The sequence below is a fragment of the Chaetodon trifascialis genome, chromosome 12 (assembly GCF_039877785.1).
Source record: "Chaetodon trifascialis isolate fChaTrf1 chromosome 12, fChaTrf1.hap1, whole genome shotgun sequence".
Taxonomy (NCBI): Eukaryota; Metazoa; Chordata; class Actinopteri; order Chaetodontiformes; family Chaetodontidae; genus Chaetodon; species Chaetodon trifascialis.
This window is the reverse complement of record NC_092067.1, coordinates 22414881-22442639: the sequence shown is the minus strand read 5'-3', so window position 1 is coordinate 22442639 and position 27759 is coordinate 22414881. Positions and strand designations below refer to the sequence as shown.

General features: G+C 40.7%; 1 protein-coding gene across 1 annotated transcript in view; it reads right to left on the bottom strand.

Annotated features, from left to right (window-relative positions):
- Window positions 1-27759, bottom strand: part of dnah7 (dynein, axonemal, heavy chain 7) — a 73295-nt gene that overhangs the window by 27903 nt on the left and 17633 nt on the right. Inside the window, exons 21-41 of the mRNA XM_070975445.1 lie at window positions 25090-25288; window positions 24718-24858; window positions 22771-22983; window positions 22562-22671; window positions 21861-22029; window positions 20964-21066; window positions 20040-20167; window positions 19605-19817; window positions 19018-19116; window positions 18425-18673; window positions 16918-17067; window positions 13711-13893; window positions 11618-11794; window positions 11115-11246; window positions 6413-6634; window positions 5164-5361; window positions 3485-3640; window positions 3045-3213; window positions 2032-2158; window positions 1065-1284; window positions 188-814 (exon numbers count right to left, since the gene is read on the bottom strand). Of these exons, the coding sequence (XP_070831546.1) occupies window positions 188-814; window positions 1065-1284; window positions 2032-2158; window positions 3045-3213; window positions 3485-3640; window positions 5164-5361; window positions 6413-6634; window positions 11115-11246; window positions 11618-11794; window positions 13711-13893; window positions 16918-17067; window positions 18425-18673; window positions 19018-19116; window positions 19605-19817; window positions 20040-20167; window positions 20964-21066; window positions 21861-22029; window positions 22562-22671; window positions 22771-22983; window positions 24718-24858; window positions 25090-25288 (3985 nt within the window). The remainder of the gene's footprint in view (window positions 1-187; window positions 815-1064; window positions 1285-2031; window positions 2159-3044; window positions 3214-3484; window positions 3641-5163; window positions 5362-6412; window positions 6635-11114; window positions 11247-11617; window positions 11795-13710; window positions 13894-16917; window positions 17068-18424; window positions 18674-19017; window positions 19117-19604; window positions 19818-20039; window positions 20168-20963; window positions 21067-21860; window positions 22030-22561; window positions 22672-22770; window positions 22984-24717; window positions 24859-25089; window positions 25289-27759) is intronic.

The following is a 27759-nucleotide window of genomic DNA, read 5'->3' as shown; positions in this document are numbered from 1 at the left end:
CTAAGCATATATTTCTCGACCATTCATTCTTCTCTCAATCTACCACACAAACATCCTTCTTTCCATCAATACTTACTCAAAGTAACCTTTCAATCAAACCCTCACTGAAAGATCAATCAGTTTGTACATGTTATCTGCACCTCAACTTATCCATCAATCCATCCATGTCTCCTCGCATCCACTTTACCTCACCAGTGTTGAGCAGGTTACCAATGTCCTCCAGGAATGACTCCATTTTGATTTGAGTGTCTGTGAAGAGGAAAACGCCGTGAGCTTCACCCTGCGTGGACTTCCTCATGATAAGCTTCAGGTCATCATGCCATTCAGTGGTTCCGTAGGTCTTGGAGATTTCCACCTGGAACAATTCTGCTTCTGCCATGTAGGCAGCCAACCGGGTGAGAGACTGACGCCCGCTCCCGCCCACCCCCACCAGCAGGGCGTGACCGCTTGGCTGCTTCAGGATGCGGGAAATGCGGCACACATGTTCGATGGCAAACCGGAAGAGCACCAGATTCATGGGTGCTTTGCTGATGTTGTTGAACTCCTCCAGGTGCGACTCCACCACCTGTCGGAGCTGGTCGAGGTTGTGGACCTCGCGGTAGTTGCGGTCCTCACCCTTGGGGTCATGAAAGTCGCAGAACATGAGGCTGCGCAGGTCATCCTCAGTAACCTTTCCGTCACGGTCCTGGTCCAGATGCTGGAAGAGCTGATGGAAGCTTTCATTCATGTGACTCTGAAACACCACCTGTAAATGGCTTACGAGCCAGGATCGATCTGTGTCATGAACCAGTCGATCATAATAAACCCTCAGGACCTGAGGATCAACAAGTCAAAGACAGAGTGAGTGTGAAAGACAGCTAACGAGAGAGAAAACTACAGCTAGATGGCAACATAGGAAGTCCCAAACAAACGCCATGTCTAACAGGCAGGTGGTAGCTTGACTACAGCTCTCAGTATTTCCACTTTTTGTGCATACATGATATCTCTATTCCATTTGCATGCTTACATTACTTTAGTTAGATGGCGGTCAGGTATTTTCCTCTGCTTGCTGCGTTGAACCTTACCTCATGCACCCAGAGGCGTTTGATGACAGATGGTTCATCTGCAGTCTCTGGCCGTGACAGGCAGATGCCCTGGATGACCCGGGAGACATCTCGCAGATTGAACAAGTAATGGGACTTTGTCGGGGTTGGTAGCAGGTTCTTGGTGGCCTCGTGGTACACTGACATGGTACTGTTCACGATCTGAGAGGTCAGAGCTTCAAATGGCTTGGGAAAAGAAAACCTGTTGATGAAATGGTTGATTCATTGTTCAGATCCCATTCAGACTATTTCGACCAGTTTAGTGCTGAAACTGAATCGGTAATTTGTGATTGTGTAAATGAAACATTTATATGATAAATACATAAAATATACAAGATCAAGGACATTTTTTTATTAGTTAGCATTAATAATGTATTTCCAGAACACCAAAAACTGTCAAAGTGTGAAATTGTGATCTTGTTAAAATGCAAGTGATACTTCTATTTGCTGGAGTGGTTGGGTAGATTTGAAACCTATCCAACAGTTTTGATTGCTTTAGGACTCGTGATCTCTGAGGTAAGCACTGCAGCAGTGCAGTAAGAGGGGAGGAAAAAGAATATATTTAATCCTGTAATTATTGTAACTGATGTGTAGAATAATTTATCCTCCTAACTTTTAGCTGCCTGTTTGTTAAAATATTATATGTTATATTACTATTTCAGTTTTTAAGTGCATGAACGCATGACCTAACAACCAAATCTTAGAAATACAAATCTTTGAGTAGTTTCTTTCTGTTGAAGAAAGTGGTTGGACACTACCCCAGGACTTAAAAGTTGTGGGGCAAATGTCATATATTAAACACCAACATTGGAAGATGTAGTTCATATGCACCAGATTAGCTAAAGGGATTATATGTAGAGGTTTAGTTCTGAACATTCCTAAGTACATACACTCACTCTGTCAATTTGGGGGAAAAACACCTCACAAATTACACACGCTTTGTAGTTACCGTATGGTGAAATGCCAGTCTGTGATCCGGGAGAAGATTGTATACATGGTCTTGTCGTCAAAGTCATTAATGGTAATCATGTTGAAGTGGCGCAGGTACCGAGGCGTAACAGGGTTCCGCCCTCCACCTAAGAAACAAGCAGCACAAAAAAAGAAAAACTATTTCTCAGACACAGATAACACTTTTCATAGGCATGCTTCAGCTGACACTAAGTGTCTGTTTTAGGTCTTTCTGAGTTGAAGCTAAAGCTCTTTCTGTTGTATTCAACTTTTCTATCATAATTTTATCATTATTTTAGTTTTCAAGTGAATAAATGTAAAAGATGACCTAACAGCCAAGGCATTTGTCAGGCATGACGAAAAAATGCTGTATGTTGTAGACTGCATTGCAATACAGTCTACTGAAGAGATGTTTTCTGTGGAGTACAGTAGTTTCGACTAGCTCTACTGTAACTGCAAGCTCTATAGTTCAGTGGTTTTGAGCTACCAATTTTCACAGGAACAACTGGATATTTTGGACACAAGCCTATATTGGAAATTCAAAATACTTGGGCATCAGTACAAATTCCTCCATTGCTTTCTCTGGTGTGGGTTCAATGGTTACCATGGCCATACTGGGCAGCAGCTTAGAAAAGCTAAACAACTGTCAGAACAGACATCAGGAGCAAATACTGGAACTGTGTGGGCACCTGAGTGTGTCACCCACCCTCTTCCTCTTGCAGCGTTCGCTGCCAGCTGCCTCAGTGGACAGGCTGGGTTGATGTTTACACTGGTAGTTGTAGTGGAGGTGAAAAGTGGTAAACACTTGTTATCTGTAAGCAAGAAGCTCCACAAAATAGCAGCTAGTGGTTTGTGACTCTGACTCAACAACACTTCAGCAGCAGTTTAGAGGCAGAGGAAAAGAGAGTATTCACTTTACTCACTTAACCACCTGCATTTTCTCAACCAATCCAGGCCACTTACACTGCTCACTATGATTTTAATAAACTTTAGGGTACCACAGCTGCGACTCACCAGGTGGTCCCATAGCGCATATGATCTGGATATCCACCAGGTTGATCATGGAGCAATCCTTCATGTCATACCAGTTCCAGTGGTCCAGCCACTGGCGCAGCAGCTCCACAGGAGGCTGGGCACCGTACACCTCCCGAGCTGGCATGTTCACATCATCCACAAAAACCACCTGATAATATAACATTAAATATTTGGAATAAGATTAGATAGTGCTAGTATCACGTAATATTTGATATTTAAAACCACACAGATTTTGCTGAGATGTTTTTCTAGAACCATCTCAAAATAAAATGGTGCTTGTGATAAAGGGACTACAAATCCTTACAACTGCCAAGATTTTAGAGGCTCATTTCCCTGATATGAGCGCAAACTGAAAAACAAACAAGTCATAACAGCATAAAACATCACATGAACTTAAGAAAAAGAGAAAGAGGCTGTACCATTTTCTTCCCCAATGGAGGACCGAACACTCCTTTGCGCCGCTTATCTAGCTTAGACATAATAATGTTTTGGGTCTGGGCTGCTGTAGTCTGGGCTGAAAAGTTGATAAATAACGGGCTGTAGACATCCTTCTGCAGCTGATTCAACAGAAAGTCCTGGCCAAGAGATATAAGAAACATGAACACAGATTTTCATCAAATCTCGTAGTTTGAAAGCTTATTGTATATTATCACCATGTACAACACAATAATGCAAAATGGTGATGCACCGCCATAGTACTACAATAAGAGATATTATCAGGAAAAGGGATACTTTGAAAATAAGTACAATTGACGGAAAGATTGCAAGGTTTGGGTAAGCATATACTAATGAAATACACGCTTTGTTAGTGTGCAATACAGTATTTGTTCTGTATGTGTGTTTTTCTTGGGATATTCAGAACACATAAAGTGACTAATGAAGGTCTGGTAATGCAGACTTCGCTCAACGAAAAAATGCAATCAAGGTACTAACTTGGTTTGATTCTAGCAAAAATGGTTGCGAGAAGCTTTATAATTTGTATTTCATTAGATAAAAACCAGGTCTCAGTTAATCCCTGAAAATGACTGCGAAATGAAGTAGGAAGAGTTGCCCTCTGTGGACATGATTTGAACTAATGTTCTGCAGGGTCAAAAGGGTAAAATTGATGAATTTTTGATTTTGCATGGAGGCTAGAGGAGACTTTTACGAAAGGCTAGGCTGAAAAAATGGGCTTGATAAAATGAACACAGCCCAGAGAACAGACAATGTAGTGATGGGTTATTTTAATGCCTTTTATTAGGATCAGATCTATTTCCATGTTACTTTCATAATGTACCATGTGTGCTTAGAGCTCACACTCTAGCTTTCCTTCTGCACATGCTTATAAGCATGCACAAAGCGCTCATAGATATTCTTGTCCAATCAAGTGAGTAATGACTTGCATAATTAAAGGGGACTTGTGATGTGAATGATCTCAGGCTGCAGACATGGTGCATCATCTTGCTCTTGTCTAAATTAGAAACCAGTGGCACAGCTTCTCTCTGTGTCACTCAAGAGTCGACAGGCAGGTGAAGGAGCCTTGTGTACAGCTGTCTGACGGTACTGATGCCAGCATCATGCCCGTCACTTTCTTATGGTATGAGTAGCTGGTACTCCTTTATCACTCCTGCCAGATTTGAGATTCTGTGACTGTCTGCTGGTTCAATGGGACAGAGCTGCTCCACCACGCAAAAAGGCAGGAAGTCGAGAACAAGACAGAATCCCCAGTGAGATGATCTCTATTCACCCAAGAGTCTCAAGTTTGAGCACACTAATGGATGAACTAATGAAGCAAAAGGAAGGAGGGGGGATTAGTCCTTGATATAAATAGCTGACGGTCTGCTGAGAGATACTCAGTATTCCTCCACGGTGGCCGTTTCACACCTGGTGTCTGTGGCTGTGCTGCCTGCAACCAATTTGTGTGTTACTTTTGATTCCTGAGGATGAGATTACACTGCTAAGAAACGAATGCTAACTCATCCTACAGAATGACGCTATTGATGTTTTAAACATTAAAATGAATGTTAAGTGGCTGTTCCTTTCTGCTAAACACAAAATACCTTAGTGCTTTCTAAATGTCACCTTAATGAAATAATATTATACATAGCAGTTGACTCACTGTAATGTAGACGCTTTTGCCAGTACCAGTAGGGCCAATGAAAATAGTGGGCTTCTGGTGGGTGATGAGGAGCTCCATCAGTGCCATGTAGCGTACTGTGTTCTCAGTGGGCACGATGATCTCATTGAACTGCATGTCTCTGCATATGGTGGGAGCAGTCTTCAGCTCATTTGTCCACAGCTCCCACCTGCCTGGGCCCTGAAGAGAAAGATTGTGCTCAGACTTTATTATATCTTGTTTTTGACTGTAGGTATGTAATTGTCTCTGCTGTGAGACAGAGACAATAAAGCTGTTTGAATATAAAAAGTCTCTAATCTTAATATGACCCCTATCCTTGTGAATGTATTCATATCAATAGCCTACAGAAATATCAAAAGTTGATGTACATTAAGTAAACGGCTCTAAAGCTAAATGTGACATTGACCATCCTGTAGCCTTTAGTACTGAAGGCAAATCCATAGAATCCATAGAAGTCTTATATAGTCAGACAGCTTTGTTAAATCCATACCAAGCCTTTCCCTTTGATCACATTGGAAGATAAAACTGACTCCTCCTAAATAGAGATTTTCTCAGCCCAAACCTTGATAATTACTTAAATATAATGCAAAATAATGTCACACAATTCAGATGTGCCATAAATTTCTTTGTCTCTAAAAACCTTTGTGGGAACAAACTTCAAACACTTTTTCAAAAACAGATTTAAAGGAATAATATTGCAAATCTGCTTAGATGGGTAACTGGACTGTAACACACACACACACACACACACACACACACACACACACACACACACACACACACACACTCACACATATGTAACAGACAGGTGGAGCTGTGTGACACAAGCATGCCACTTTATAAAGGTCGCACAAAGAGAAAAAAAAAATGAACATCCTTCTTTCCCCCTCTGAGAAAAGGAACAAAAAAACAACAGAATGTCACTGTGCAGTCCACAAGTGGCTGATGTAGAATGTAAAGCTGCTGTTTGTTGTCAGTTATTACGGTAATGCGGTGATGGTAAGTGTGGTGGTGTAAACAAAACTAAAGCATAATATAACTATTTGTATTCCTGACTGTGACAGAGATATTCATTATTTTTGTGCCATTCTTAACTCTTTATATGTAAACCACAACTAAAACCGCCCCTTGCTTTTTCCATTAGCAGCTCATAAAGAAGTGCAAATCTCAGTCTAAGTAAAAAATTGCAGAAAAGTGCTCTCAGCTGCACAATGATCAGAAGCGGGCCTACCTCTTTAATGAAGCGATACTGGTAAACCGTTCCCTCAGTGGGTAGGGGCACCGTTAGCTGTTTAGGTGGAGCCTCGACAGTGGCCAGAATGCCATGGCAGGCCCGGGTCTCGTCACTTAAAGGACCGTTCAGTACCTCCCTCACCACAGCGTCAAACTTGTCTCGCCCCGAATCATCACAGCTGGCACCCACTGACCACACCAGGCAGAAGACAAAGATGCCCTGTGCAAAGGGAAAAGAACAACTGTCACTGCTTTTTCTTTATATATATCTATATCTATATATATCTATATATCTCTCTCTCCCTCTCTCTCTCTCTCTCTCTCTCTCTCTCTCTCTCTCTATATATATATATATATATATACACTATTTATTAAGTTTTGCTTGTATAGAGACAGCAGGAACAGAGAAAAAAAATAACAAAGTAATACAAAAGCATTAAGCATTATCTTTGTTTTTGAATAATGTCCATTTCCTCCATTTTTGTGCAAAGTCACCTGCTTTGATTTGCAGATGAAAAGTCATTTTCTCCATTGCGTAAATCTCCTCCATAATGTCCATCCAGTGCCCTGTTTTTGGAGCATCAGGTTTCAACCAGTTCCTAGTAATGCCCTTCTTATAGGCAACAATCATTATTTGGAAGAGGTACCTGTCTTCTTTCATAATAACTCCTTCTGAGATCAATCCCAGATACAGAACCCGTGGGCCCCTGGTTACCTTATATTTTAAGATGTCCTCCAAAAGTCCAATACTGTCATCCCAGAAAGGTTGTAGTTTGGCACACGACCAGAAAATATGACTGTGATTGGCATCATAGTTTCCACATTGTCTCCAACATTTTTGTTGTTGTCCAGTCTGTTTGCTTTTAATTTGCGGCATGACAAAGAAACGTGTCAGATTTTTCCAGCCAAACTCTCTCCAGCGTTTAGAGCTCGTAGAGCTGTGTTGTGTCTTACATAATAAATGCCAATCACACTCTGAAATTTCGGTCTGTAGTTCATCTTCCCATTTGGATTTTATATACAGTGAGGTATTACCATTACATTTCTGTAGACATGCATACAATTTAGAGACAGCTTTGGAAGGCATTTCCTCATAGGCATCCATCATCATTTTAACCAGCACATTGCTTTTTGATGATATATCTGTTTTTACCTGTGTATCAAAAAAGTGTCTTAGTTGTAAGTAATGAAACAAGTCTGTGTTTTCTAGTTTAAATTTGTTTTTAACCCTTTCAAAAGACTTAAAAATATTCTCTTCTGTCAGTGTGCAAATGGCTGTATTACCTCTATCTATCCATGTTGTAAAGGTTTTGTCAGTTTGTCCTGGTATGAAAAGAGTTGTCTGCAAAGTCCATAGCAATAACCTACAGTCTCCTTCAAATTTATATATCCTAACTATATCCGTCCAGGTTTTTAGTGTTTCAGAAACAGTAAAGCTATCGTCTTCCTGGTGTCTGTAGTGCTTGTCTCCTAGCCTGGCCCAAGGTAGATTTCTGCTCTGAGTGAATTCTATTTTCTTCCATTTGGCATAATATTCTGGAGAACACCAAAATACCATGTATTTCAACTGAGCAGCATAAAAATATTCTCTTAAATTGGGCAGTGCAAGGCCTTCCCTTTGTTTCTCTAGTTGAAGTGTTTTCAATTTGACTCTGGGCCTTTTGCTTCCCCAAACCAATCGTGATATTTGCTTATCCCATGTCGTAAATAGGGGGTCTGGAATTGCCTCAATTCTTGAGCTAAAATCTAACGTTATTGATAAACATTTTGACAGGTCTTTCTGTATGTTGTCGTTATTTTTATTATAATTTATTTCATAGAGTTTACTCAGGTCTTGTGTAATGAAGACTCCAAGATATTTTATACTTCCCGAGTCCCATTTTAATTTATATTTCTGTCTGATAAAGTTGCTCAGTGTGTAGTTCATACACAGAACCTGTGTTTTATTTATAATAAGTTTTTAAACAGACTTCAGGCCAAAATGATCCAAAACTGATACACCAGTTTTAGAATCGCTGCATTGGCTCCCCGTGTTTCAGGGATCAACTTTAAGGTGCTTTTATTAGTTTTTAAGTGTCTTAACGGTCTTGGGCCATCTTATTTATCTGACCTGTTCTTATCATATCAGCCCTCGCAGATCCTGAGGTCCTCTGGCACAGGCCTTTTGATTGTTCCAAGGGTTCGGACCAAAGCCCACGGAGAGGCGGCATTCAGCCACTATGGTCCGAAGCTTTGGAACAGCCTGCCAGAGTGCATCAGGACCGCAGAGACCGGTGATGTTTTTAAAAGGAGGCTCAAGACTCACCTTTTTAGTTTGGCTTTCAACTGATTTCTTATACTCTTTTAATTCAGACATGTTTTACCCTAGCCCATTGTCTTTTATTTTTTACGTCCTTTGATTCTATTCAATTTTAGGTTTTAGGTCTTTTATTCTATTGTCTTTTAGGTTTTAGGTCTTTTATTCTATTGTCTTTTAGGTTTTAGGTCTTTTTATTCTATTGTCTTTTAGGTTTTAGGTCTTTTTATTCTATTATCTTTTAGGTTTTAGCTCCAGTGTTTCCTCATGGGGGGCCTCCACGCTGGGAGGGGTGTCTGGTCTGCCTCCCGGGGCGTCGTCCTGGGGACCCCTCGGACCCGGAGGACTGGGGGGCTCTGTCCACCCCGGTCTGCCCAGGTCGGGGGACCGGAGGGCTCTGCACTATGTATGGGGTCCACCCCGGTTTTTCTGGGTCGAGGGTCTCTGTTGCGGTGGCGCTTCCTGTGGCCATGGGCTTTGATCCTTCGCAGCGTGGATGAGCTCCCCATAGGTGGTTTTCTTTTTCCTCTCATGATTCCTCAGTGCCCTGCCATTACACCGACAGTTTCGTTGGGGTGGGCGTGTGTGTGCGTGTGCATGTTGTAGGTCTGCAGGTATGATGGGGGTGGGGGGGTATTTGTTACTGTATGTTACTGCTATTTTATGTTTTTATCTTTTGTCAAGCACCTTGTGTTGCATTTTTTAGGAAATGTTGAGTCTGGGTTCTTACAGCATGTGATAATATCGTCAGCGTCACTGCTTTTTCAACCCTAATTCATATTCATTTGTGTATCTAATGCGTCAATTGCTCCATGAAGGCTCAAAATGATCCCAAAATAAATGTACTTTAAGTCCCTCAAAATTGTCAAGCACGTTGAGCAAACACACATTTTGCTGCATCTGGTCGAGTGGGGGAGGGACTTTTACCTTTCAGTAAACAGGTTGGATGACAACGTTATCAGCCTGGTTGCTAAAGCAGAATGTGATTACTGGGTGAAGATGAAACTTGTGGTGTAAAATTACTACTTTGTTATATTGTATCATAAAATATCAGTTGCTTTGGGGCTGCATTTTTTGTATTTTGTTATGCTTTATCATAATTTTGTATAGTATTTACCTGTGGACCATAACCCACAAAATGAACAAACTTGTTTGAGATGGAGCTTCTGAGTATTGATGATTAACTATGTAGACTATGTAAATAGATACTATGACACTGTAACAAAAGTCAAACATCACGAATCCCTGCATAGGGATACAGTTTGCAGTCAAAAATCTGATCATACAGACAAGGTTTGCAATTAATAAACTGATTCAAATGTACAATGCACAGACTATTTTACAAGACAAACACAAAAAGGAGAGATGTCTTTGTTGGAAGAAAACAGCAGGAATTCTGTAGGAATTGAAAATTCATATGCCCTCTTGACTTATCATGAGCTTAGCAGCCTCATGATAGATCCTGCTGTTAAAAGGCTGATTAATTCAACACTTTGATAATGACTTGCTGAGAAACATGGGAGAGAGGGTTGAAAAGCATTCATCAGTGCAGTGAGCCACAGGGGGATAATAGCAGTGCTTTCAAAAGACAGGATTCAGAGGCACCATCGGCTCTCCTCAGTCCCTATCATGATAGAGGACTGTCTTCTTTCACTGACTGCCTCTCTTTTCTCTGTGATTTTACCTATTTAGTGTAGCTTCTCTCTTTATGTAAACCTTTTTCTACCCCCACCGTGTGTTTCTGCTTCCACAAGCAAAACCGCACTCTCACAACATCAATGCAAAGCAAAACAAAACTTGACAGTGCAATTTTTTTATAAAGAAGTATTTTCAATTTGTATTCTGAGAGCGTGGACTGTTTAGAGTACAAAGACTACTTACGAGTTATTTCCTCTCACCCAAGAACAGAATGCATGTGCATGGTCAGCTATAGTCTTTGCAGTGTGTTCAAGTGTAACTTATTGACTGAGACCTGATGAAATGTAAAGTGGCACATCAGTTAATCTTGGATGTCAGCTTACTGTTTCTAAGCTCTTGTGGTTCAGCTGTTTTCTGCTTGGGTTTATTTGTTGAACTGAATCATATTACACTAATTTGGCAAGAATGCTGTATGTTGATTATGGAAGTAGACATGTAACACTTCTGAAACAGAGGCATGGTTGTTTTGACAGTTGTGGGAGTGGGAAGGGGGTTTTGCATGCAGGGGACTCCTTCCAGTACAATGGGCTGCACTTTGAAACCTTTATCAACTCAATAATAAATGTTGTTTAGTAATGCATAATGGTCATTTCATGATTGCGTAGCCAGTTGTGGGTTTACATATTCAATGAATATCTTATTATTGGTAATACATGCTCTTAGTTTAGTAGCAGTAGCAGTAGTAATGGTGGGTGTGTGCACAAACCTCTAACCAGGAGCAAATATCTTTTTCATTCATGCTCTTCATCTTTGCTTCATCATGAAACTCATCCATCATACAGTCCATCAGATGCATCAGGGACTTGACTAGATTGGTGTCAGAGGTCGGGGACAGCTCCTGAGATTGAGTGAAAAGAAACAACACACATTAAAAAAAGAAGTGATGGCTGAGTACACTACTGGACTCAGAACTCATTAAAAAGTTAGCAGTTAACTTGTCAATCAAGAAACACTGCTGTATGAAACTGACAAGTAAAACTAAAATAATACAAAAATGCAACTATTTAAAAACCTTAAAACTCTAAAACATGCATGCAGAAATACACATTTATGAATGTAATATTCATACATTTTTTGGAATGAGAAACTGAAGCAGCAGCTTAACCCTATATGCAGTGTGAAAAACTCCCTTGAGAGTAAAGACAACACATTAATCTACACACCAGTTCCACCCAAAAAAAAAAGTATTTCCTGAGTGTGGTTCAGCACCTTGGTGGTCTTTCGAATGAGCTGCACGCAGGTGGGCAGTATGCGGTCAAAAAGGGCAGTGATGAGGTCTTTGTGAGCTGCACTGACTGTGGTGGGCAGGGTGTGGAGCCAGGAGAGCATAAGGGGCCGCCAGCCAAGCATATGAGGCTCCATGTAGATCATACCACAGCGAGACACCTGCCACAAACATATCACATCTGAAAACACACATCTAAACCAGTGGTATTTAACTCACGAAGAACAAGCTGACCAGTACCTGTAAATACAACAGGTTAATTAAAGCAAATTCTTGGATGCAACATTGTTAACTATAAATGCAGTATAGTGTAAGTGAGCATTCTAGTAGTGCTGTGGCCCTGATCCAACCAAACAGCATAACATTTACATTGATGCTATCCTTTATACTTGTGCGTACTTAAGTGTGTGCTGCATATGTGACACCATGTCCAATGACAATCTGATAAATATGTTACAACCTTTCCCAGAAGGGAGCTTTTTAATGAGGTCCCATAGTTTCAAGTCCCACCCAAGGAATAGCTTCAGAAAGGCATGCAGGTTAAGTTAAAAGAAAAATACGCATGTGAGGTGAGGGTGAGGACATAATGTATGAGCAGTAGCTAAAAAAGAAAAAGAAAAATAGGGTTTTAAAGACGGTGCACAGAGGGAGAAAAGTAGCTTTCATAGACAAAGAGAAAAAGAGGAAAAATGTAGGAAAAAAGAGACAGAGAGATCAACAGTGCACAAAAGGGACCCTGCACAAAGTGGGGAAAGTTCACTGTGATCACAAAAACGTTGATGCCTCTGCATTCAAATGATGAAAGAAACAGCTGGCAGGCTATAGAGAATCAAAAATAGAAGTCTGTTTCATAAAAAAGCAGAACCAGGGAGATGCAAAGGTATTCTCTAAAGGAATCTATGTATTGAAATCAAGAGCTTTTGTTACTGCTGCACAACAAAGAACCATAAGGAAAGGTACAATTAAAAAAAAAAAAAAAAGCTTTTGTGTCAAGCAGCAACCTCCAGGGCTGAAAAATGAAGCCAGTGTGAAAGAGCCAAAAACCGCTGTTCCTCAAAAGGCCACTTGAGGTTGGCTCCAAAAACAAGTCAATTCCTATAGGCCCCCCATATTAAAATGACAAACTTTATGGGAGAAAAAAAACACGTTTACAGCCGAGTACAAAAAACAGACTCTATGGTTCTTTTGCCTGCTCATGAAAACTGCACAGGGGCTGAATTTTTACATAACTCACTAGTTTACATTATATTACATATAATTAACTATTATATTAAAGTAAAGCATAATTATGAGCATGGCCACTTTGAGCTAGCCAGGCTTCATTGGTCCTGCGTCAACTCCACCCACGCTCTACCTCTTCATCTCTGGTGTGTGAGAAACATCATCAACATCTTAATCTATTGCCAACTTCCATATTACATTGCCTCAGTTAAATATGACAGGAGAGAAACAGGGAAAATTAAATGGTTAAATGCATGAAGACATTTTCAAAATACACCAAGCATACTAACTGACTTTCAAAAAGAGTAATTCCTTGTGACTGTCTGAGCTTAAGAGTATTCATTACACCCATCTGACACTTCACTTAAGTTTAAACAAAGACTAAATATAATGAGTAAATACTGACCCAAGGACCTAATAGATTAAACAGACAAATATTTTTTTATAGTTGTTCCTTTTTTGACAAACTGCACTATTTGGGTAGTCAACCGAAAATGAAAGCAGACAGTGCCGGGGCTTGACCAGTGAAATAATCTTGAGTGTGTGTAATAAAGACATAAATAAAGGCATGATGGCATCATGAGCAAAAGCTTTTATGTAACTGTAACTAATAATAAGATGATGTGGGTTAGGAAGTGATGGACTAGATTTCCCAAAATGTGGTCAGAATCAGTGCAGCGTAATGTCACAGGAAGAAAACTTTAATATGGGTGCAACAATTGTCTGACACTAAATTAAAGCAATACGAGGTGCATGCTCGGCTAGATCCAGAGACTGGAAGCCTTCAATGGTAACAACATAGAAAAACGAGACACACTGTGATGAGACCCATGAAGGAAGTAAAGGTGCTTCTCACTGTGGCTGGCGATGCCACCTCCAGGTCCATGGGCTCAAAGATGAGGCTCATTTGCGGTGACATCTGAATGATCTCGCCGCTCATCAGACACAGCTTCTTGTTGTCATCAAGTACTGTGTTCATATTCTCGATCCACACAGCGTCCACTGGGCCGTCAAAGATAAGCCACTTTCTGTCAGGGCTCTGAGAGAAGGAAGAAATAAGATTAAGGAAATTAAGGAATGCTTACAGCACGATTTATAGCACAATTATGCATGTATACATGGAAAGAAAGGTCACAAACAGCCACCAATATTGGCCACACTGGTGACCTCCTGGCCTATCTTCTTTATTAGAAGTAACAAAAAGGTAAAAAAATTAGAATATCAATCACTCAATCATTCTTGATTCTGAGGTAGCATGACAGATGGACGAAGGGATGAATGGATGTAAGAAGGCACAACCAGATAGAGAGACAGAGAGATAAAACAAGCAAAAGACAAACTAAATTTACCCAAGGCTGGCCCCTACAGTATTAAAATATGCAAAATTTCTTAAGTATTCACGGAGCTTTAAAGTTTAGAAGAACATTTTAAATGTGCACAAAAAGGACTTGTGCTCTACCACTTGGTTTATAAAGACAGTGCGAGTATCCTTTAATCGTTTGCACATACTGTTTTCATTTCTTTTTCCTCATAGAAATCCCTGTGCATACTTTCAAGGTCACGAAAGAACTCCTGTGCATTATAATCTAAGCAAAGAATGTTTGCTAAATGAATGAAATTAACATTTACACTGTCATAATAGGGGTTGACAACAAGAGTCAATTCTCCAGTTAAATGGACTGGCAAGGGCTGTGCTTTAAATTGATTTGTTGAAATATAAACAAATGGAGATGCCTGGGCTGGGGCCATCTGGTGCTTGAGAGGGAAGCGAGTTTGCTGTAATGTAATGATCTGACAGAGAGTGTTGGCACTGAAAAAAAAGGAAAACACTGTGTATGTACTGAGTTTAATACACTACACTGCTGCTGACTCCAGATTAGCACACAAAGAATTAGTTTAGTAAAATGTGGTTCAGAAAAAAAAAGTGTGAAAGAAAGAAAGCCTTTCTCCCAGAGATGAAAATGAGTTTTTTGAAACTGAATTAAAACCAGCCTTGTTCTCGTTTTCTATTTTCATTGCATCAGTATGTACTGCCTCGGCTGTCATAACCACTCCTCACGCTCGTTATTCATTGACAAAAAACAATTTGTAAAATGACAACTTTATATACAGAGACAATTTTTACAATGACAAGTTCATTTGGAAACAATCTGAGAATAGGGCGAACAAATGATTTTCCATTATGACGTGCACCCACTGCCATCTGTAAATCGCCTGTCCATGTGTGTCTACTGTGTATGCGCATGAATGAGAGAGCGCATGAATTAAAGATCTAAATTTAACAAGACAGCAAAATGTTTCTTTTGTTTACCCTGTCACTGCAGCCTTTCTTTCTACCAGCTTGAAATTAATTGGAACGTCATGCCTATTGCACAATGATCCATTGCAAACTCGTAAACTAAGAATGAGCGGACAATAATGCATCTCAGTCTCTTCTTGCTGCACAGCTCCCTATAACATGAAATACTTGAGTATGTTGCACCTCTGGCCACATCCTGATGTGCCACAAGTGCAACATGCTTTAAGATTTCAACCTGTAGGAAGAATAGCAGCAGTTTATTAATCACATTATGAAGGAAGCACATGGCTTTAATTTAATAGCATAAATCTACATCTCTACTGTCCTCTCAGTGCTGCCTTACGAGTAACCTGAATGTCTATTTTAAGTAGCATCAAGTCGCTGAGACAGAGATATAATTCAAATACTCTGCTTTAACTTGTGACACCAAGTTGCTTCAAATGCCTGTTTCCATGGAGACAGTATCCGTTTTAAAGTCTGTGATTTATACTGATTATGTGTCAGTAAAGACACCATCAATTTGACTAATTCTGGTGATTTCTATGTAAGTTCTCAAGATCTGAAAAGGACATGAGAAGGTCAGGATAAACAACTGATGCATTTGTACAACAAATCCAGTCACATAGTAACAAAAAAACTTAGCATTCAGTATTAAACTGATATAAAATGAAAAACACTGAAAGATAACGATAACAAAAAGCTCTACTAGGTCCTCCAACCCCCTGAAGGTAACAGCCACCTGTCACTTCTTGGGGGGTGTTACATAACACAGCTTCACAAGCTGATGCTGGAGCGTCAAGATCTTCTATATGATGTCAGAAGCCCAGTTTGATGCATTACTTAAATGCTTGATGCTTACGTCCAAAAGAAATCCAGCCGACTGTGATCCAGCTGATGCTGAACAGTATAACAGACACTGCACTGCATGTTCCCCTGAGAAACAGCATCTTTAAAAAATGTTTACGTCTCTCCTACAGCAACACTTCTTTCACAAAGACAGTTATTCGCTTTTAGGTCTTCTGACAGATGTGAAAAAGCCCATCACTCAGAACAGTTCTGACAACAGTTTCAGAATAACAGTTTTGTGTGTAATAAACTAAACACAAGATGAAAATTTTGTAATGTCTGACATTTTAGAATGAAAAAGAAAACGTAAAAGGCTCAATGAAACTAACAGGGGGCAAGTTAGGCTCTGTTAGCACTGATGGGAAAGTGACTACACTCTGCTCTGTGTGTATTTTTGGCAGCCTGTCTTAACATAGAGTAGTTTCCCAGGCACAGACTCAATCAATGACCTTGAGAAATCTCTCGGAGTATACCAATAGTAACGTGACTTCCTAGCTTGTCTCCTCAGCTATGTCCTCATTTAGCAGGAGGTGTGGCATCTCCACAATGGTAAATGATGTGAATTTCCCACCTTCCATCATATGGAAAGCTGTGGTGTTACAGCTCCCACAAACCATCTGCTTAATTTGCACAATATCTGAGATTGTGCAGCATGAAATATTATACGAATATAGAAAATTTTACTGCACGTATGAACATGATCATAATGGATTTCACACGCCCTGTATCCAAAAGAAGAACAGGTGATGTGTGACTAACTTTGCATAGCTCCCAACGGTGAACATCTGTATGCACGTCTGACGGAGCCTATCACTGAATGAACCTGCTGCTTCACATGTTAGACAGCACTGTGTGGTTGTTTGCCTGAGTCTGAAACTAAAGCAGTTTAAACTGCTGTACTCTGGGCAGCCATCTTACCTGGGAGGCAGCAAAGGTTCTATAGCTGACGGCGAGGATGCCATCAGACCACTCGTGAGAGACGGGATCAAACTGGCCGTACAGCTGGCCCATGGTGATGGATTTAGGGTTGATAACTGTAATCTGTACCTGGTTCTCATCCATCAAACCCTGGTGGAACAACCACATACATACAAACACACAAAAGACATATAGAAAACACATAGATATGTCATAAACTCAAGAAAAAAAAGGGGTGCATAGACAAATACAAATTAGATAATGTATGGCATGTCTAACACATTCCACAAAGGACCGTGTGGCTGCAGGTTTTTCCTCCAACCAATCAAGAGCACGCAGTCTGACCAATCAGCTGTCTGAAGACTGAGATCAGCTGATGAAATGAGTCAAGTCTGGTGTGCTGCTGCTTGGTTGGAAAGAAAACCTTCAGCCACTCAGCCCTTTGCCGAATAGGTTTGACATATGTGCTGTGTGTACATGCACACACATACATGTCCAGTTTTTAAACACACTATAAATGTGCATGAAGAGCCACTCATTAGACCAGTTTGTCTCTGCCAACACTCATAAATTGCTTAGAAGATTAGCGTCTGCATGACAGGACTTCTGCAAACTGCGGAAGAGAAGTAAAAACTGCAACAAACGGCTTCTCAGACAAGGTGTCAGTTAGAGTTAAAAACAATGAGAAAAGTGAGTGGCTGAAAAAAAAAAAAAATGGGGGGGTTGGACATGATCAGTGGATGTGCAGCAACAAGGATGACGATGATAAATGTGGCATTCCCAGGCGTTCCATCAGCAGGCCTTCATCTGTCTCCTTGGTGGGATGCATCTCAGCTTTCTCAGCCATGTAAATACAACAAGCCAGTCCTGCTCTTCTCTGTGAGATCGATAACTACTAAACAAAGACTACAGCTCTGACAAATTGGATGGATGTGTTTACTTGGGACAAACATGTAGCTCAGATAAGCCTTGGATATTGAGTGTAACACATATTTTCTGTTGACATGAGGGTATATATGATTTTTTTTTTTTTGACTGACTGAGCAAGTTCATGTCCCAAGGACTCAGGAAACCCCATGAAAATCTGTAATAAAATACAATTTTAAAAATGCATGGTTAACCATCTGGAGATTAGGCTTTTTTTTTTTTTTTTTAAATTTCTGACAAATTGATAAGGTTAATACCCAACCGGAACATTATTAATTAGTTTGACCTCAAGGACAACTCTGGGCATACAACAGAGAAAACAGCAGTTTACAGTAGCTATTGATCAAGACTTAATGCCACATAAGGAATCATGACATATAGTATGCTGAATATACAACTTGCAACCTCACATGACACTTGTCTCCACTTCTGTTACCATTCTTTTAAGTAACAAGTCTTACCTAACTGTCAGCAACAACCAGTTAGCATACGAGCTTTTATTCCTTGATTATTCAGATAGAGAGCAGAGCAGCCACCTACCACTAGAGCCTACTAGTGAGATTTAAATAGGACATCATACCTTTTCACAGACGTCATGAAGGGCTGCTGCCAGCACACGATAGGCGCTGGTCTTGCCTCCAAACGGCTCCCCCACCAGCATGAAACCATGCCTCACTATCATCATCTCAAAGATCTGCAGGATTTTCTCAGCAAAGAAGTCGGTGACTTGCAGGTTCATGCGCCGGCAGTTTTCCTCAATGGCCTCAAGCAGGATGTGGTAGTCCCGTTTTGGAAGCTTGACCCCCGGGAAGAGGTCAGTGGTGATACCCTGAGATGGAAAGGTAAAGTAATTGAGGAACAGGGAGGGAGGAATCTCAGGGTTTAGTTGAACACACGCACTTACAGTAAACACATTTTAAACATGCACGCACACACACTCACCTTGAGATAGTCAGACAAATGATGGACACATATATATTCAGAAACTCAGAGAAAATAACCATTCACTCACACACACATGCATAATCCAGTGAACTGCTCTGACTCAAACAGACTTAAACTGTCCTTGTGCATCATGGATCCAAATGAACTGACTGGAATTAACATGGGCTGACATCACTTGATGTGTATCGCTCCATTAATCAAGACAGGAGAAGCTCCACTCTATCCCACCTCAAATAGCTTCAGATCATGGGCCAGGAACTTGGGCAGATTGACATCAATAATGGATCTCAGCAACAGGGTGTCTTCATTCTCCTCTGGAAATGCAAGCTGCGGTGCAATTCAACCACCCCCAAGGAAGATGAGGAGAAAATGAGATGATTAAATACATTTTAAAAAGGCAAAAGTGACAGAAATATTCCTAAGAAGACACACATTTTGTGTGTAACATGTAACCCTTCTTAAAATAAACTTGCTTGTTCTACATTAAAATGTAACGTAAAGTCCATTTTGAGGACGAGGCAAGACATTACAGTCAGCTACAGTATGTGCACATTTGCCTTTTAACTTACTCAGAACTACTGTCGTCAGCGCAAGCAAGGCAAGAGTTGGGAAACGGCTGCCTCTCAATTAAGTAAAGATCATTCCACTATATTGAAATGTGTTTTACTGAAATTAAAATCTCATTAAAATCTCTAAAAATGTCACAATAACAGTATGACACATTAACAAACCGACTCTCTTTTCAGAGAAAATATTCAGGTAAATGAACAAAAAATGTAATCACACCACATCAAAATGAATCTGTATTGAGACACCTTGAGGTTCCCAGCAGCAGTCAGCACAGACTTGACAGCCCTCATTCCATAGTCATAATGATGCTGTGAGGAAAGCTGCTCCGAACAGAGTCGATAAGTTGCCACAATTTTCACAGACAGGGGCCGTGCAGTCACAAAGCCACACGAGTAGAGCACAATCTCTGCGATCATTGCATAGTCCGGCACCATCATAGCCACAGTCCTGAACAGAGCCTGGTGTAAAGAGACACTTTAACTGAATGGAAACAAGTGTTTAATAGCAAAACATTTTCAACTGAAGGTCTGCCTATTTTTTTTGTTCTTTTAGGCATAAAACACACCTATGTTTGGAACTACTTTTAGCTGAGAAACAAAGAATGTTGACCTTCCAACTGTATGTGAATATGCGTTTGGACATTTAAAATAGAGAGAATAGTTGAGAAACTGCTAAAGTACCTTGAGGTTGTCTGGTAGCTCAGAACGTCCAGCGTAGCCAGGATTCATAGTAATGAATACAGCACAGGAGGGGTCCAGTTTCAGCTCGGTCCCTTCAAACGTCAGTATCTCAGTATGGGCAGCAATTCCTGAACGCACAGATGCAGTAAGATACAGTGTGTATTAATTAGTACTCTGATGAAGACAGTCGAAGACAGGAGTAGTTCACACTATTAAAGGATGCAGTCTTTATTCCTACTGCTGAATCGGGGTCCTGCCTTGACACTTTTGGGTAAAGAGCACACCCTGAGAAGCACATCTGTAGAAACCATGTCCTCCACAACTGTGTGCACGTGCCGAGACACGTCATGGGCCTGTGCACACCGTATTGCACATAAAAATACAAATGCACATCTTAACACTTGTGTTGATAGGCCATAGGCACAGAGGCTAACTTACAGCTTAGGTCAGTCAAGTGTTGTCAGGCCAGTTTTATTGAGCCCAAAGCTCAATAACTTCATAACTTGGACAACACAGAACAAAATTTGGATACAGAAAAACTAAAAACAACTGCGAAAAATAGTTTTACTGTAGCAGAAGTTAAGTAGGAGAAACCTATTCGCATTTTCAAACTTTAGTTTTGAGTTAAGAAACATCTGTATACCCCTTTGGCTCCTGCATCCTATGGCAAGTCATTCGATGCCTGTAGCACACACAGGACACACTGCTGTGCTGCACTGAACACAGCTATGCTTGAAGTTCTGCTGGCCAGCCTACACAAATTGCCTTAGCTCCATGCTGCATCTCTTTGTAGTCAAAAACCTGCTTTTTTACTGATGAGAATACACCAAACTATTTTCTGGTATACTGCTGGCTTATGCAAAGATCAAAGGCGGGGGAAAAAAGCCAGAAAGTCAAAGAAAAAAAAAAAAAAACAGCACAAACCTCTCTGTATGGTGAGAATCTGTTGAGCCACCACAGACAGTACCTCCAAGTCAATGCGGTTAAACTCATCAAAACAGGCCCAAGCTCCGCAGGACAAAAGGCCCTGGTCACACACACACACACACACACACACACACACACACACACACACACACACACACACACACACATACAAACACAAATACAGCTATTTCAGTATGGCAAGTGGGAGTACATTTCAGTAGGGTCTACACAGTTTCAGTGTAAAAAGAATTTTTTTCATTTAGTGTGGCTGTTGTGGCTTCCTGCATTCAAGACACACACATAATAATATAAAAATGGGTCTTTTTAATTATAATATTCTACACTTCTTACACCTGCACTAAGGTACTGTGACAGGAACAATGTACATGTGTAATTGACTGCATATATTTCACATTTCATTTATACTAATATATCATTATATTTCGTGTGCATAGTGGTTGGAAAGCACAGCTTCATTGCCACACTGCATTATATTTGTAAGGATAGATTGTAGTGGTGTGTAGACAGTGACATTTAAATGTTTGCATGCTATTCTGTGACAGGAGGAAATAAGAATGAGAGGGGAATGTAACCTCTGTGTCACCACTACTACTATCTGGCTCTCTGAAGTGCTGATAGTTATGTTTGTAGTATATGCCAAGGTGTAACTATCTGTTGTGCAGCACTTCCATCTAACAGAAGGCCACAGCACCTGGGAATAGAGTATGTAATATATGAAACATTTCTTCTACATGCTTTGCTTCATTAGGTTTCCAAGTGTGTATCAGTTTTGACTGATGCGTGTTTTCACGACTTTGTGTGAGTTGAAGCTCGGATAACAAGGGGTAAGAAAATTCTAGCAATTCTAACTTATGGTAAGAAAACTGTACTCACTTTGAAGAACTTGCCCAGAGCGATGTAGTCCAGTCCATCTGAGCAGTTGAAGACCACACACTGCTTGGCCACAGCTTTGGCCAAGTCTTTGGTTGTCTCTGTTTTGCCTGTGCCAGCTGGGCCCTCGGGGGCCCCTCCCAAATGGAGGTGGAGGGCACCAAACAAAGTGCTGAAGTAGGAGGAACGGATGGGAGAAGGCTCATGTAATACTTGATGGCCTGTCAGTGATTGTCATGTGATTATGTGTTTCCTCAGTGTGCTATGTACATATATTTTTGTCGACAGAATCTGTCGAAATAGGTCCACTCCAGCCCACTGACAAAACATTTAGAAAGATGTTGAAGTGACTGAGAGCCTCACTGCAGGGAAGCTGTATAGTGGCAGCTTTCGAGTGTTCGGCTTTCAGACACATTGCAACCTCATACTTCCACATACTGCAAGTATGTATTGCACTGCAATACAGGGATTTGGCAAGTAACGTATTAGAGAACTGAGGCAGTGACTGTTGTTAAAGGTTTCAAAATTAACTCTAATAAACTCTGACCACACAACAGCTTTAAAGCCATATCTGAAGTTTCTGCAAGGTGCAGCATACTGTACATGTCATACAAGTGTAATTGTACATAGATGTAAGCATCACCAGCAAACAGACTTTAGAAAAAGACAGTGAACTGTTGAGGGTGTCTGTGTAGCAGCTTTACCGGTAGCAGCGGTCAGTGAGTGGGGTAATGACCAGACGTGGAGTGTTGCCCAGGTATTCATAACCATAAGGCAACCCAGCATTGATCATCTTGGTCTGGAGGTGATTCTCCTGTACAGGGCACGAAACAGAGTTCAGAAGTCAATCACTGGGTATATATCATCAGTTCTCACACCCTCACATCAATCAACCCCTGCCCCTTTTACATACCACCCAGTAGTAGCGCAGTTGGCTCAGCCATTCAAAGTCATTCTCGTCACTTATTCCTTTATGTACCAGTGAGGCAAGCACATCCCTGGCATGGACGTCCAGCACAACAAGAGCCCCGAGGGTCACCCGGTTCTGCTTGGATAGCTTGCCACGTACGAGTGCCACAATGTCATCAATTTGTCTATTGTTCTGCTCCAGGTAGGTATCTAAGGCCTGAGGGAGAGAGGTATGATTAAATAGAAGGCAGAGTATTCTGGAGTTTAGCAAGAAAGAGGGAGGATGCTATCACGACCCCATCTATGAAGGTCAGAAGTTTGATCCCTGCAACAACAACTAAGTCCATCATTGTCAAGATTTCTATGAGAAAAACACCACACTTTACTTTCTTTTATGGGTGCTCCTGCTGGCTGGGCATGGTCTTCACCTTATGAGGTAAAATGTACAAACGTGTCTCTTAAGGAACATTTCATAAATAAATGAATACAATATACATATAAAACCTGTGATACAAAGGGTTTTCCAGTCCAACTTTATAAAACAGCATTAAATTGAAACTGGTTATGGCAGCAGACCTCTGCTGGCTGCATCAGCTTAATAAGATATGTCAGCTGATGAGATATACAGTATGTGCTCTTCATTTGATGTGGCAGGTTGTTATGGCTGCCACCGTGTCTGTGCGTGTTCTTGTGCCCTGTGCATATGTGAATGGAAACAGGACTCCTCCTCCGGAAGAGGACGGCGACTGGGGAGGAGCCAGCCAGTGTCCAATCCCCTGCAAGCTGTCATTTCCTGCCGGCTACAAGAGACGTCTCAGCTTGGCAGTCGGTGGCTGGCATCTTTGGTGACCAGTCCTCGGCACAGGAGAGATCCACTTTGTTGTGTGACAGATTTGTCAGAGTTCTGTTTTTGGTATCATGTTGGCAACTAGACTCGAATTGAGCTAAGTTTAGATGGGGACTGATTTTCACATACATTTAGTTATATTGTTTGTTAGCTTCAATAGGCTTAGGGGTGGTTTTTTTCCCTCGTATTTTGGTTCTCATTTTCCATTTGAATAGTAGGTCTCATTTAGGAGGGTTTTATTTCCATTTTGTTTGGTGTGGGATTTAGGTAAGCTCTCATTTTTAGAGAGTTCTCTTTTGGTTTTGATTATTTCATTTGTTTGAAAAGCACCCACCCGCTCTTTTCGTTGTTCTGGCCTTTTTGCCTTTTGTGAATTAAAACAATTTAGAACACTTTGATTTAAATAAATAACTACATTTCAACCATTTCCATCGGTTGTTTTTTGTTCACTTTTCCCCTTGTGAGCTGGGTTGTAACACAGGTTGAATACAGTTTATAATCCTCATTCAGACCAGCTGTTCCCATGTCCATTTCAGTTTCTGTGTTCAAAGCTGAACTGTTTTGAATTAAATGACAGCTTGTAGAGAGTGACACTAAGTCATTACTGCACTCATTGAAAGGTAATCTGTTAGATTAGATCAGACCTTGTTGACCTCATCTTTACAACCTCTGAAAATCTTTTAGGCTGTTTCTTGTGTTCTGTCTGACATGAGAGACTTCACAGCGTACGTTGCCATGGTTACAGCTTTGATACAGACAACATGGAGCTTCAGAGCATACCATGATGATGTGTTTCAGCATGGATGGGCTAGTTTTCTATCCAGATGGTTTGGATTCTTGAAAGATGTTCAAAACAGCACTAAGTGTTGTTGAACAACATTCTGGTTTTTTTTAGTCAGGGATTTATTTATTTAAGAAAAACAGATGCTCAGCTCTGTGACTTGAATATAATGACAATTCTGTACATGAGAGGTCTCTTTATGAAAGATCCCCAGCAACAGTATCAAGTGCCTTATACAAGCCCAACACTAAGACACTATGTAAACTGTAATTCAGAATGCTGTATATAATGCATGTTAACAGTTACAATAAGCAGCTGATCACCTTCTGTCCTGAATTAATGGCTTCATGAATATCCTTGGTCCAGTAGACCTGTGAGACACACAGCACCGTCTGGCCTGGCCAAGCACGGACCCAGTTGATCCTCAACTCCTTGGGGTACGCCTCGATCGCCTCTCCAATTACCTACAATGGACCACAACAGAGACAGAGGCTTTAACTCCCTGCTATGTGTATAATGGAAAATATCAGACAGCATATGGGGAGATGCCTTGGATGTGCAGGCTCACTTTTGGTGTCAAATACTGAGTCAAATGTGTTAAAATCCCATTTCAACAAAAACAACAAAAATACATTTCTTTCTGTATATAAATGAAGCTCAAAAAATACAATATATAATGAATGTCCACACAACACCTTATGCAGGGAGGCAATCATGCTCTTTTCTAGTTCCAGAAGCCACTTCTCCACCTGGCCCCTGGCTTTGGAGGTGGAAATGATATCCACCAGCTGCACCACTTCACCCTCACTGCTCTTCATGTGGGTGATGTCTAGCACATCAGTGAACACAACACTAGCAATGCCTTCAAAGCACTTTTTTAGATGGGGCTGCACCCTGGAAGAGAGTAAGGACAGAAAATGTAATCACTTAGTTACTGTCTAATGTCTAGAGTGTATCTGATCTAATGTATGAAGTGTATCTTACACTGGCCCTTCACAATGTACTGTAAGTGAAAGTTAAGTCATGTGTACATTTTCACAATATGAAGAAGTAAACTGTAACACAGATCTATTTCCATTTAAACCAAGGAAGCTATTGTCACTGGTCGCCTCATTGTCAAAGCTTTACTCGCACTTTACGCACACAAGTACGTGATTTTCTACTTGGTTACAAGCTTTGTTAAAATGCCTCTGAGTGTGCAGCAGAACTGTACATGAATGAATCCAGTGTAGACAATGACAGACGACTACAGATGTTGTTGTAGACCCGTTCATTTGCTGCTTTCACTGCACAACCAGCAAGGCAAGGAGCAAATTGTCAATACTGTCAGGGCCACTATTACCCAGACATATTTCTATGTTGTTATGTACTTAAGGCTGTGTGTGTAGAATTTGTGAAATTTCTGATTATAGTAATGACAGTTCGTACAAAAAACCACATATATTCCCTCTTCCTTCTCCCTCCAGATCACACCGGGGGAAAGTACGGTGAATGGATTGAAAGCACATGCGCCAGTCATCACAGGACTGTCTCAACTGTCTACAAATAAAGCATACATCATAGTTTGAAAGATCACAATTACATTGGACTTTTAATGGGTACAGCTACAGTGAGGGTGGATTATTGGTCCACATCACTGAGTATTCATGCTGTTTTTTGCAGATAATATTAAAATGTGTATTTATTATGTAAAAGAATAATGATGCACACAGTCTGAATGTCTGTCCCCCTCCTGTGAAAACATTAAAAAGTAAAAAAGACTGCAGACTTTGTCTCACAGCTACAACACATTTTTACTGTTTCTGATCCCAAACCTCTTTTACTGAAGTCAGGTCCCATATTATAGGACAATTACCCTTGAGCGGGAGTGCATTTCCACCTGAAAACTAGCAGATGGGTTTTTATCCATTAAGAGGTCAAACTAAAGAGGTTTAATGAGATAACTACACCACTGGCAATTTGTGCTCAGATGTGATGATTGCCACAGTTATATTTCATCAGTACATCATGAAAATCAGTAGTTTACACCTCATAAGAAGCAAAAAAAAGCTTGCAAGTGGACCTTGAGTCAAGAGTATTTCGGTAAACTACCAGTTGCAAGGTCTTGGTCACCTATATTCTGATGTGGCTACTCTTTCGAAAGTCATTATATTGGGGCACCCCTATAGCTCAGTTGGTAGGGTGTGCACCCCATGTATTGAGGCTCCAGTCCTCCAGCGGAAGTGGACCTCTAGCAGATGAGACTCATTCAAAATAAAAAAAGTGAGTAGCTCGTTTTCTCTGTATCTCTGAAACAAAAGCAAGCCCCTTTGTCAGTCTGGTATTACATTCAGTAACCAGTGACTTAAATTTTTTGAAAAATCAAAGTGGCACTTTCCCATCTTTACACTGCCCTCCCCGGCCTACCAACAGCCCCACTACTGCAAAAATCCCTTCTTTAGAGAAGAGCTCATGATTGTGTGCATCTGTAATGATGTGATGACAAATCCCAGAAGTCAAAGAGAGAACAGAGGGAATGTAAAGTGAAAATGGAAAGAGAAATAGAAATGGGAGGGAGAGAGTAAGAGGATAGAACATCTTTTGTCTGGAATCACATTCATTATTAACCAAACGGCCTGGCTGAAATGAGACAAAGGTTGGTTAGCAGTAGAGATCTGGCTTCTGGGAAAACCACTTTGCAGGCTGAGTAGGCATTGTTTCTATTTCTTTTTCTAGATTTGCCCATTTCACATGTTGAATCTCTAAGTCTTTTTGAAGGACAAATGATCTGTGGTTTCACCATTTTCTTGTAGTACACACTAGATCCTAGTCTTTTCTCTATGTACATGCCCTTGGCCAAATCATTAAAAAAAAAAAAACATACAGTACATACAATATTTCCTCCCACTGTTAGGCCGATGACACACAGCTTTATCTTCCCCTGGGACCAAACAATCAGTCCAATCTGGACATAACTGTCTTGAGGATATACAGTGTTGGATGGCACAAAACTTCCTACAGGTGAATTAAGAGAAGTCTGTCATACTTGGCCCTCCTTACTCCATCTCCTCCCTTGTCAAACCCCATGTCAAAAACCTTGGTACGACATTTGATTCTGCCTCTTAAGTTTGGCAAGCAAGTTAATGCAGCAGTAAAAGCCTTTATTTCCAGCTTTGTACTATTGCCAAAATGAAGCCGTTTCTCTCTTTCAAAGATCTTGAGAAAGTAATTTGCGCTTTTATATCCTCCTGCTTAGACTATTGCATCTCCCTGTATACTAGGATTCGTCAATCATCCCTGTCCCGTCGGAGAATGGTCAAGAATGCCAAAAGAGAGACCAAATGACCTCTATTCTGGTTTCTCTCCACTGGATGCCAGTATGGATC